Source organism: Carassius auratus, unplaced genomic scaffold (genome assembly GCF_003368295.1).
Source record: "Carassius auratus strain Wakin unplaced genomic scaffold, ASM336829v1 scaf_tig00008771, whole genome shotgun sequence".
NCBI classification, from domain to species: Eukaryota; Metazoa; Chordata; class Actinopteri; order Cypriniformes; family Cyprinidae; genus Carassius; species Carassius auratus.
This window is the reverse complement of record NW_020523977.1, coordinates 2,010-14,561: the sequence shown is the minus strand read 5'-3', so window position 1 is coordinate 14,561 and position 12,552 is coordinate 2,010. Positions and strand designations below refer to the sequence as shown.

Below are 12,552 nucleotides of genomic sequence, written 5' to 3'. Positions count from 1 at the left end.
TAGTGGCCACAAAGGAGGGAAGCTGTAGTTATATTCTTCTCTGGACCTTCTTCCTGACAGCATCCAGTTGTCTAATAACAGTAGGTGGCGCAGACAGTGGATCTTGTCCCGGTAAAGGAATTACAAATCTGTAGCAACTCTACACTGACTGCATCACAAGCCCTCGTGAATAAAGTGAGTGACTTTTGACTCTCTTATTTTCTATTCATGGATTTTATTAATTAATAATACTTTTGAGAGAAGTAAACGAGTCGCATAATAGCTTAGTTACTAGACATTAAGTTTATTTGTGGGATAAAACCAGTTAAAAAGTCTAAAACGGCTAGAAAATTGTGTGTGTGTGTTTTCTTCAATGATGAAAAATCTTTACTATATTAAGTAAAGATCTTGCTCCATCAAGATGTTTTGTAATATCATATATTGATATTTCAAAAATATATTATCATTAGTAATATGCATTGCTAAGGACTTAATTTTGACAATTTAAAAGGCGATTTTCTTCTCTTTTTTTGCACCCTCAGATTGCAGATTTTCAAATAAATGTATCTCAGCCAAATATTGTCCTGTCCTAATAAACCATACATCAGTGGAAAGCTTATTATATAAATCTAAAAGAAAATAAAAAAATAAAATAAATTACCCCATGACTGGTTTTGTGGTCCAGGGTCACATATGTGGAAAAATACAGTAACTTTGAAATTAACCTTTGAACCCTCGTCAAAGTAGTCATACAGAAAAGAAAAAAAAAATACTGTTTTACAATGTAATACCCATGTTGCGGTTTCCTTCAGAAAAAATACAACAAAACAAATCAAAGTAAACTCTTTGGAATGTACTGCTAATGTGTGTCAGGATTTTTATTGTTAACTTAAACTATTATAATAATAATAAAAAATATAAAATATACTTATTATATAAACTTATATATATATATATATATATATACTTAAAATATAAACTTGAAAAACATAGATGAGAATTAGAAATATTGCTTTTAAAATATGTTGAATAACTAAAATGTATACTGAAATCAAATAAAGCTAAATATAAATATTACAAATAATGAAAATAAAACTGGAAATATAAAAATGTATGAATACTATAAACAACATAATACAATGTTATGACGTATCATGAAAATTTATTGTATTTGTTTTATATCTGGGTTTTTCGTTCCCTAAGTATAAGTAACATGTAACATTTGGTAGTGAAAGTTATGAAATATCAACTTGATTCTTGAATGAGCTATTGAAAGGGTCATGCAGTCATAACCCAAACAGAATATGACGATTAACTCTCTTAACCAAGACTATTTTGGTCAACCGGCTTCACCAGAAAGACTACGCTGGTCGACCTGCTTCACCTGTTTAGTTTTGTATTAGAATAGCATGACTATGCTGGTGCACCTGCTAGACCAGCACCAAAGCACCATGAACCAGAATAAACCAGCCTGGAACATCATGCAGATTCATGCTAGTGTAAGTCTTTTCAACAGGTGCACTAATTTCACAGATTCACTGCAGAGAATAGTTCAAATAGTTGATAAAGAGTCATTATCTTCGTTGTCTCTCTCTCTCTCTCACACACACACACACACACACACACTTTTTCCAAATGAGCCTTTCAATTATCTGGGTGCTTGTCTTCTGTTGATGTGACTACTCCATCACTAATAAATTGACAAATTGCTCATGTCATTTTGCATCTGTGAGTAAATGTGCAGATTCCTTTTTGGGAAAGAGTTATATTGTCCTAAAGGGGCTTTTGAAGGAGATGTAATTTTAGGCAATAACAAATGTTCCTTTATCTATTATGCAGTGATCTCGTCTGAATGGGTCTGCAGTTGAGAATGAATTACAGCTACAGGATCAGACTAAGACTCTCACAGTTCTGTTTGTTATTATGAAAGCAAGCCTTAAATAATGTTGTTAGTTTATATTTGTTTAGTTTAATGGGCACTCAATAAGCCATACAAATGTTGTGTTCAACATATATGGAATAAAACTATTAAGAGAAACTTTAAAGTGACATATTTTTCTAAATATATATATATATATTTCCTACATTTTAATTGAGAGATAAGTATTGCAAACTGTCAATCAATGTGAAGATTGCATTTGATTACACTGTGCTCTGTACCTTTATGCTCATAATAAGCCATCTGCAAATACTGAAAATAAGTGGTCTAATTTTGGAAAACTGGCTGCACTTCTTAGACTTTTCTGCAGTGTGCTGACCCTTTTCATTGAGAATTTATTCCGGGCCGATTCTTTTAAAAGGTTAAAGTATTTCAAGTCCAGACAGCCCACACAGACCTCATTAAAATCACTGGGCTTCTTTCTCGATACAAAACTGATGTAGTCTTCATTGTGATTAAAATTATGCACATTTAAATTTGGCTCTATCCCTATATTTGAGTTAGGCATACTTCATCTATGTAGGAAATTAAAAGTCAGATATGCCCTGCTTGCTGACTGAAGGACAATCTTTTTTCTGCCATACCTAATTTTAGTACTCACTAAGAAAAATTTTGTATTTGTTTTCTAAATTATTTTTGATTAAGATCCTGTATCTAAATACCTACATCATATACCCTTTACAAATATATGGTAATTCTTGCATAATGAGCATTTTAATTAGCATGGAAGCATTGGATTTAATTCATTATACATTATTATTCATGATATACATGATACTGTGGCATATTCATCTGAAATTACTATTATAATGAGATTCTATCTTCTTTTGACACTCGTTAACTCCATGTCAGTGGAAAATCATTACAGTTCACTACCTTGGACTGTCTTTCTCTTCAAAAGCACAATGCATGAGTGTAGTAAAAATCAGTTCTTAATGAAGAGTTATCTAATGCAGTTAGCCTATTCCTGAGGGAAAAATCAAATATTGTATCTATCCCTATGAAGCAGTTGTACAGCCTGCCGAGTTCAGCACATGTGAATGACAGCTCACGGTGCTTCAATGCATCTGTTTAAGACATTGCTTTGCATTTTAATAAGCTTGTAGACACTCAATCCTTAAGGTGAATCAATTAAAACTGGTATGAGGGCTGCAAAAGCAGATATTTAACATATTACTTGCATTTAAGGAATAGTTCACCTACATTTTTTTTTTAATTACTCTCCCTCATGTAATTCCAAACCTGTATGACTTTCTTTCTTATATTAAGAAAAAAGTTTTTAAGTGTTTGTGTCCATTCAGCGAAAGGTCCGTTGGCTGTTTTGGACTTTTGGCTTGATTTTCATTACATGAACTATAACATATATCTAGTCATACAGGTTTTGAATTACAGAACTGTGAATAAATGATGACAAAATGTTTTGTTCTTCAGATATTATCTTCCTCATTTCTCTCTCGCTTGATCAGGTGTCACCGTGGTGGTGTCATTGGTGCACTAAGAAAATCATGCTCATGGACTGGAGGCGACCAAACTGCACTGGATTAAACACGTGTGGAGAGCAAAGTGTGCAGAAGAAAAAAAGGAAGCACAATCCCTAAGGAGTGGCTCTTGGTGTCGTTGCCATGGATCACACAAGCCCAGGCAGCCTCCACAGCTGAGAGACTGTCCTGAAAATGGAGGTCTTCAACCCTGGCTGCGTCTCCAGTTTGCGAAACTGTCTGGGTGGAATCTATCAAATCTTGAGCGCCTGCTCGTAAACAACCGGACACCATCAAAATTCGAATGGAGGCTTAATGAAGGATGCTCTCTACAAGGCAAACTGGGCACTGACACAAATGAAGTATGTAGCATCATTCACAGCATCTAAAACAGAGACTCTGCCAGTATGGAAGAACAGACTACCACTGTGATTCAGATTTACGTAAATGACACTAAGCAGTTCAATGCTTCGTATGACTTCAACCTAACCGATGTGAAAGAAAGCATAGACACCTATGAGTTTTACGTTATCGGCCTGTTTCTCTCCTGCCTGTACACCATATTATTGTTCCCCATTGGCTTCATTGGGAACATCCTCATTTTGGTGGTCAACCTCAACCACAGGGACAAGATGACCATTCCTGATCTGTACTTCGTCAACCTGGCCGTGGCGGACCTTATTCTTGTGGCAGACTCGCTCATCGAAGTCTTCAATCTCAATGAGAAGTACTACGACTACGCCGTCCTCTGTACCTTCATGTCGCTGTTCCTCCAGGTGAACATGTACAGCAGCATCTTCTTCCTGACATGGATGAGTTTCGACCGATACATTGCTCTCGCTAACTCTTTGAGCAGCAGTCCACTCCGGACCATGCAGCACGCTAAACTCAGCTGCAGCCTCATCTGGATGGCCTCTATCCTGGCTACTTTGCTTCCTTTCACCATTGTGCAGACACAACACACCGGCGAGGTGCACTTCTGCTTCGCCAATGTCTTTGAGATCCAGTGGCTCGAGGTGACGATCGGATTTCTGGTGCCCTTCTCCATCATCGGCCTGTGCTACTCCCTGATCGTCCGCACCCTCATGCGATCCCAGAAGCACAGGGGACTGTGGCCGCGCCGGCAGAAGGCCCTGCGCATGATTGTGGTGGTGGTGCTGGTGTTCTTCATTTGCTGGCTGCCTGAAAATGTTTTCATTAGCATCCAGCTGCTCCAAGGCACAGCTGACCCGTCGAAACGCAGCGACACCACACTGTGGCACGACTACCCGTTGACTGGACACATCGTCAACCTGGCCGCATTCTCCAACAGCTGCCTTAACCCGATCATTTACAGCTTCCTCGGGGAGACTTTCAGGGACAAGCTGCGCCTTTTCATCAAGAGGAAGACCAGCTGGTCTGTGGTTTACCGCTTCTGTAATCATACCCTGGATTTGCACATCCATGTCAGGAGCGAGTCTGAAGTGTAGCACAGGTGTGGCGACCTGTAATTCCTGAGGTTGACATCTGCCTTGCCTCGCTTTCCAGAACTTGATCATGAATCGACGGAGAGAGCTTTGGGTTAGCTTGACGCCTTGAACACTGCCTAATTCTTAAAGTCGGCTGAGCAAAACAAGGATTATTCAGGGTGAATCACCTGCTCATGAAGTGGATTATAAAACGCAGATGCAGAGTTTGGCTTACGGCTACCTTTTTACAAAATACGACAACAAGTCACAATGAAGATGATATTCTCTGAGTCCATTTTAAGGAAACAAATAAAGTCTTGGAAGCAACTGCTACCCATTTCCCATCTGAGTTATTGTTACATATATTCTCCTTTTCATATTTTAATGCTACTGACACTGATAAAATCAACAACTTAATCTGTTCTGCTTCAAGACTGAATAAATGCATATTTTGTAGGATTTTTCATTGAGGACACCTTCAGGGGGGATGCTAAAAACGTGAGAATCTTTCGTCATATTCAAGAGCGTGAGATTTACTCCCAGGCCAATTTTAGGGATTCCATAAACAATGGTAAACAGCACTAATGCTTGAAAACGTAAAGTTCATCGCTCTAGGTTTACACAAATACATCATTATGGAAACATTCAAGTAAATTCAGTTCAATGCAAGCATATTTGGTGGATTACTGCTCATTTGGACAAGTGTTAGCGACACTAAACCCTCCTGTGGCTCCTGTTTCCAGCATATAATGCAGTGACTTCGGAAATGTGATGTCCAGCACAGCGGTTTACCTGACCCAGAGTTATTTGTTGCATGCTCATTCCACTTATTTTCTCATGAGTGCTCTCTATCAGCAAAACAAGTAGAAATTGCAGTAGATTGCTTTGAACTGTATAGGGGGTTACTCAAATAAGTGTACACTGTCAAGACTGATATGGATAATAAAGCAACACTATGTAAGTTGTCTGTATTCAAAATTTGCAAAATGTAAACAATAAGCGAGTACATCATAAATTCATCTACCTACCAAAAAAGTCTTATCCCAAATCACTATGATACATTTATAATAAGTGATTATTTTTGGACTGTTGTAGCCTGTTCGGGTCATCACCGCTGGGGAGTAACAAATACCTGCATGAATCACCATACACATTTACTTGGAGAAGTAGCTCCGGTTAGAATGTTCTTCCACGGGGTGTTTGCAGTTGTGTTTATTAACCGCTAGATCGCCAAAATGTACATACAGGTGCATCTCAGTAAATTAGAATGTTGTGTTAATTTATAAAAATAAATTTTTATAAAGTTATAAATTAACTTTATAAAAGTTAATTTATTTCATTAATTCAACTCAAATTGTGAGACTTTTGTATTAAACAGATTCAAAGCACACAGACTGAAGTAGTTTAATTCTTTGGTTCTTTTAATTGTGATGATTTTGGCTCACATTAAACAAAAAAAAACCACCAATTCACTTTCTCAACAAATTAGAATATGGTGACATGCCAATCAGCTGATCGACTCAAAACACCTGCAAAGGTTTCCTGAGCCTTCAAAATGGTCTCTCAATTTTCTTCACTGGGCTAAACAATAATGGGGAAGACTGCTGATCTGACAGTTGTCCAGTAGACAATCATTGACACCCTTCACAAGGAGGGTAAGCCACAACATCCATTGAAAAAGAAGCTGGCTGTTCACAGAGTGCTGTATCCAAGCATGTTAACAGAAAGTTGAATGGAAGGAAAAGTTGAGTAAGAAATAGATGCTCAACCAACCGAGAGAACTGCAGCCTTATGAGGGTTGTCAAGCAAAATCAGTTCAAGAATTTGAGTGAACTTCACAAGGAATGGACTGAGGCTGGGGTCAAGGCATCAAAAGCCAACACACACAGACATATCAACGAATTTGCTTAACCACAGACAATGTCAGAGGCGTCTCACCTGGGCTAAGGAGAAGAAGAACTGGACTGTTGCCCATTGGTCCAAAGTCCTCTTTTCAGATGAGAGCAAGTTTTGTATTTTATTTGGAAACCAAGGTCCTAGAGTCTGAAGAAGGGTGAAGCAGCTCACAGCCCAAATTGCTTGAAGTCCAGTGTTAAGTTTCCACAGTCTGTGATGATTTAGGGTGCAATGTCATCTGCTGGTGTTGGTCCATTGTGTTTTTTTTAAAACCAAAGTCATTGCACCTGTTTACCAAGACATTTTTGGGGCACTTCATGCTTCCTTCTGCTGACCAGCTTTTTGAAGATGCTGGTTTCATTTTCCAGCAGGATTTGGCACTTGCCCACACAGCCAAAAGCACCAAAAGTTGGTTAAATTACCTTTCAGATGAGCTGAAAGCCACTGTCAAAGAAACCTGTGCTTCCATACCACCTCAGCAGTGCCACAAACTGATTACCTCCATGCCACGCCGAATTGAGGCAGTAATTAAAGCAAAAGGAGCTCCTACCAAGTATTGAGTGCATGAACAGTAAATTAACATACTTTCCAGAAGGCCAACAAATCACTAAAAACATATTTTTACTGGTCTTATGAAGTTTTCTAATTTGTTGAGATAGTAGTGAATTGGTGGGTTTTTGTTAAATGTGAGCCAAATTCATCACAATTAAAAAAAAAAAAAAAAACTAAACTATTTCAGTCTGTGTGCATTGAATTTATTTAATTTTATTTTAGTTTCACAATTTAAATTAAATTACTGAAATAAATGAACTTTTCCACAACATGCTAATTTATTGAGATGCACCTGTAGTGCTGCTTTCATATGGATACACAATAAAACTTGAAATGATTGTGTCACTGTTCAAAATGTGTCGGGATGATTTAAGAATCATTTAAATGTACAGTACTTTCGTATAGAGATATTACAAATGATAACAAGAGCGTCTTGATAACAGGAAGCTGATATTCTCCCCTAGAGTGAGCCCTCTCATGCCCAGGGCTAAAACAATATATGACTCAAATTATTTATAAACACAGTGGCAGTCTGAGGGCTTTTTCCCAAGTACAACTGAACAAAGATAAACAAATACAGGAAAATGAGAAATTAAAAATAATAATAATGATCTCAAAGTTGGTGCCTTGGGATTTTTTTGTTTTGTTATCATATCATTGATCATACAAAATGATCAATATAATGATTTGGGTTAAGTGTGGTGCAATGCATTTGAGCCTGAGAAAGCAGAATGAATAAATAAATATCCCAATTTTCACAATAAATTATAAAATGGTTGTCAATTTTGTAATAAGACCACTAGGTAACTCTTAGTTTGAAGAAAGCTGTCTAGAAAGGTGAGGGGATATCTATGCATAATTGATTTATTCACTTCTTATATGGAAAACAAGATTGTAGTATCATATAACAAAATACTGGTTTTAGTTTATGGCACAGTTAAATCACTTATCGTTTATTATATAGTTAGAAGTAGTTAAATAACTTAAACTGAGCAAAAGCACTTAAATATGATCGAAACGGAAGTAAAATTTTGAAATATCAAATTTAAAATAAAAGTATTAAATACTATACAGGCATATACAGTAAATAATACTCACTGCTCTAGAGACAAGTTATGAAAACACTAAGATCAATGGAGAACATGCTTGTTGATCTGAAACCCGTTTGTTGGTTTTTTACATAATTTTGATAAAATGTATTTCGTAGCATGTATCAGTTGCAGTTGCAATAATGTAACTGTGGTTGATAATCACAAGCGTATGTCATTATGGAGTGCTGAGTGATGCAAAGAGATTGGTTAATATAGATCAGCGCAACAGAACATGCAGTTCTTCCGTAGTGTGCAAGAAGAAAAAAGTACAAAAATAAAAATAAGACAGCCTGGCAAAACCAAGAAATGTTTTTCCAGCTGTAAGAGCTCAGCCTGGGAAAAATATGTAAGCATTGTTTGAATAACTTTTAATGAATTTGTAAAGACATCACCAGGAAAATTAACAGATTTACTCTGTAAAGTTGCATATTATAAAAATCAACCCACATATAAAGAGAGAAACAAAAGAGTGACTTGGGAAACTTGTGTCTCAGACTGATCTATAGGGCATGGGTAAGGTTGTGTTCCTCTAACAGAGATTTGAGAATCCATGACGAGAACAGCCTTAGGATGTGAGCATCGCAGAAAGATAGAGACACATGAGACAATGACAGACAACAGAGCTGAAATCTGGACCCCCATGATCCATCCCCTGGGAAAGAGTCAGCGAGACATGATAATCTCGTATCTGTATAAATACAAATAAATAGACACGGGACGATCCTGAGAACGACAAGAGCAAGAGGTGATGGAGAGAGGGTGAGACAGAGACTGTGAGAAGAGTGTGTGTCTGCAGCTGGGACCGGAGCAGGGCTCAGGGTTGAAGGGGCTGACGTCATTGCGTCCTAGCGCATATGTTTGTCCCAGTTGTCTATGAGATTATTCTTTGATGCGGTTGAATGAATCTACTAATCAGAACTCATGCTGTTTTACGGTTTCCAGTGTTTACATGCTTCCGGTCTGTACTCACACACACAAACAAACAATACAAACCTCAAATATACTTTCAAAATAGATATAGGAGCACAAAATAATCATCTGTCAAAATAATTCATATTTTACAACAAAACAACGTCATATAAATATTGTGGTCTATAATAGAATGATAAGATGAAGGCTTACAAAACCAACACCAAAGGGTTGACTGCCTTTTGTCAAAGGTAATTAAAGTAGAATTAATGCATATGATTAGGGAATAGGAGTCTGAATAAAATATCTGATCCACAATTACATTTACATATTAAAATCTTGAAAAAAAGAAAAAAAAAGAACTGAGGCAGCTTAGGTAACATCAAGCGTTCAAACTGAGCTTTTCATAGAAGAGTCTTATAAGAGAGCAGCTCTTCTGAATGTATAATGGCTCTAAATAAATACGTCGACCTAATATGGTACTACTACTAAAAAAAAAAAAAAAAAAAAAAAAGTAATAAAAGGTGGGCGCCCATGAAGATGATACAAGTAAACATACAGTAGACAGCAACTGAAAATATTTACCAAGAAGTATTGTCGACTTGAGTAACATATTGAGCAGCTTCCTTAAATGCTAAATGTGTGCGGACCCCAAAGAAATGTGTAACGTCTATCAGTACATAATAAAAAAAAAAAACTAAAACTAGAATGCTGAATACCGCACATTATACGGATTAAACGGTTTTGATTGGCATGCCAAATCATTGTCATGACCTCATCGCAGATTTAATTTGGCAGGTTTTGCCCAATAATGAGGTGTATATCATTGCAAACAATCTCATGTTACATATAAATGTAACTTACTAGTGCTAACGAATAAGGTGTATTCAGCGTATAATGTATAGCGAGTTATACTGTAGCACACCACATCTAACAGAGAAAATAACCACACCCCTAGATCTAATTTGATGACAAGACTGTGGTTAAAGTTGTAAATTGCACCAAAATGATACGAATCCGCCCTCTTGTGGCGTAAAGAGGGCATTGCTACAATTAAGGTCTGACATTTCCACAAACTAATGAACACAGAAAACACTGGTCATAAGAGACTTCTGTAGCTGTAATTCTATAATCCTGCAAGTCTCAATTAAAAATCAGAGCACATTAAAGAGACCAAATCAGCACACCATTTTGAGGTAGAATAATTTTTATTTACAACCCAATGATCCGTGTAAAAGATAAGTGATAAATACATTAAAGCATGCAACTAAAGCTGCTTCACGATGAGCTCTACAATGGTTAATCTAGACACTCACTTTAAAAACCTGAGTCTGTAAGGAAATGATTTACAAAATGACTCCAATGTACAAATCCATTGCTTTTACTTTGAGTGTTTCTCATTAAAAGTTAAAATAAAAAAGGAAAAATTAAGTGAAATGAAAATTAGGCCCTCTCTCCTCGGATTCGCCTTGCAAGCTGGATATCCTTGGGCATGATCGTGACCCTCTTGGCATGAATGGCGCACAAGTTAGTGTCCTCAAACAGACCAACAAGGTAGGCCTCACTTGCTTCCTGTTAAAAAAAATAAACCACAAGAGTTAATGTTAGAGTTTGTAGAAACTTTGAACAGTGTCACATTGTGACGCGGTCATGGAATAAATCTTAACCACAATAGTCGCCACACACCTGAAGAGCCCCAATGGCTGCGCTCTGGAACCTTAGGTCGGTTTTGAAGTCCTGCGCAATCTCCCGAACCAGACGCTGAAACGGCAACTTGCGGATGAGCAACTCCGTTGACTTCTGATAACGACGGATCTCTCTCAGAGCAACAGTTCCAGGCCTAAAGCAGAGGAGAAGGGGGGAAAAAGGTGTGATTTACCAGTGATAAGCCACTTTCCCAGGTATGTGCACCTCATCCTCACCTGTATCTGTGGGGCTTCTTGACTCCTCCGGTAGAGGGCGCGCTCTTCCTGGCGGCTTTGGTCGCCAGCTGTTTTCTTGGCGCCTTTCCTCCAGTTGATTTACGCGCGGTCTGCTTGGTACGAGCCATTGTTTCTCAGTCTCTGTAATTAAAAACAAAACACTTTGACACGGAATTCTTCCCGTTTCAAAATTAAACTCAAACGGTTACTTAAAATGGCGGTATCATCCGGGTCTTACGCTTTGCTTTGACCACTTCCGTTCCAGAGCCGCAGCCGCTTAAAGGGCATAAAAATCGCACTTAACAAGATGTACAACAAGAGTCTAAAATATATTTTAAACTAATATTAAGCAGCTACATTTTACGCACAACCGGTCTTGGGCAATCAAACGAGCGCCGCGTTATGTAGATCTAACTTATATCAGATATAAACGCTTCTAGATCACGCTCATCAGTCTCTATCTGCAGAAGACACGGTTCTCCTCAAATGCTGCAGATTAGACGGTCCCAACACGAAACCCACCCTCAACCAGAAATATGGCAGGTGCATAGTTCAGAAACAGCGGGAAAATGTGCAGAGGCACAATGGGAGCTTATCTGAACACAGCATCCCGAGAAATTAACCGGCAACTCGACCTTTTCAAGAACAAGCTCAACAAACCTTTGTCCAAAATGGCGGGGAAAAACCTAACGTTACACTGACAAACCAGCAGAGAATTATCAGATACTACACAATGCTTCAAAGCCCGCCAAAACAGACACACGTTTAACATTTCTAAAACGCCACGTGATGTTAAAGTTAACTTCGTTCAAGACCAAGAATGTTTGAAACACTAATCCAAGCTACTAAAATTACGTTAGCCAGTAAAAGATTCATCAGCATGCATGAGAAAGCGAAAATCCGATCAGCTCTGTGAAGGTAACTGGCGAATTGTTTTGCTTTAAGTTAGCTATAGACCAACTACTATTATTAATGTGTAATGCCGAAATATCTACAAAATAATTTAAATAACTTGACTTACCCAAACCTCGTAAACCACGATCTCTCTCACGTAGTATCTCGTATTTGAAAATATGTGGGTCGGGCTTCTATTTATATATTCCTGTGGCTCGTCACTTAGACACGCCCATACGTTACGTTTTCGTATCTCATTGGTTAAACGATGCAAGCTCCGCCTGTACAACGTTTCGTTTTATTTACCTTTTATAATAGAACACACTCTATTTTTTTTTTTATATTTATTTAAATGTAAGAAGTTGATTCGATAAAGAGGTGCTGGTGTAATATACTTGGGGTACTCTATTTAGTTAATTTAAGATTTGTTTGCGTCCCCCATAA

General features: G+C 37.7%; 2 protein-coding genes across 2 annotated transcripts; one reads left to right on the top strand and one right to left on the bottom strand.

The window, feature by feature from the left end:
• On the top strand, window positions 1-6,013 carry LOC113072316 (G-protein coupled estrogen receptor 1-like). Its single transcript, XM_026245330.1, has 2 exons — window positions 1-174; window positions 3,385-6,013. The coding sequence occupies exon 2, from the start codon at window positions 3,804-3,806 to the stop codon at window positions 4,863-4,865; it is 1,062 nt and encodes a 353-aa protein (XP_026101115.1). The 5' UTR covers window positions 1-174; window positions 3,385-3,803; the 3' UTR covers window positions 4,866-6,013.
• A 4,468-nt stretch (window positions 6,014-10,481) lies between these two features.
• Window positions 10,482-12,276, bottom strand: LOC113072317 (histone H3.3). Its single transcript, XM_026245331.1, has 4 exons — window positions 12,236-12,276; window positions 11,215-11,355; window positions 10,979-11,132; window positions 10,482-10,864 (listed from the first exon to the last, which is right to left on the bottom strand). The coding sequence occupies exons 2-4, from the start codon at window positions 11,340-11,342 to the stop codon at window positions 10,736-10,738; spliced, it is 411 nt and encodes a 136-aa protein (XP_026101116.1). The 5' UTR covers window positions 11,343-11,355; window positions 12,236-12,276; the 3' UTR covers window positions 10,482-10,735.
• Window positions 12,277-12,552: the final 276 nt, after the last annotated feature.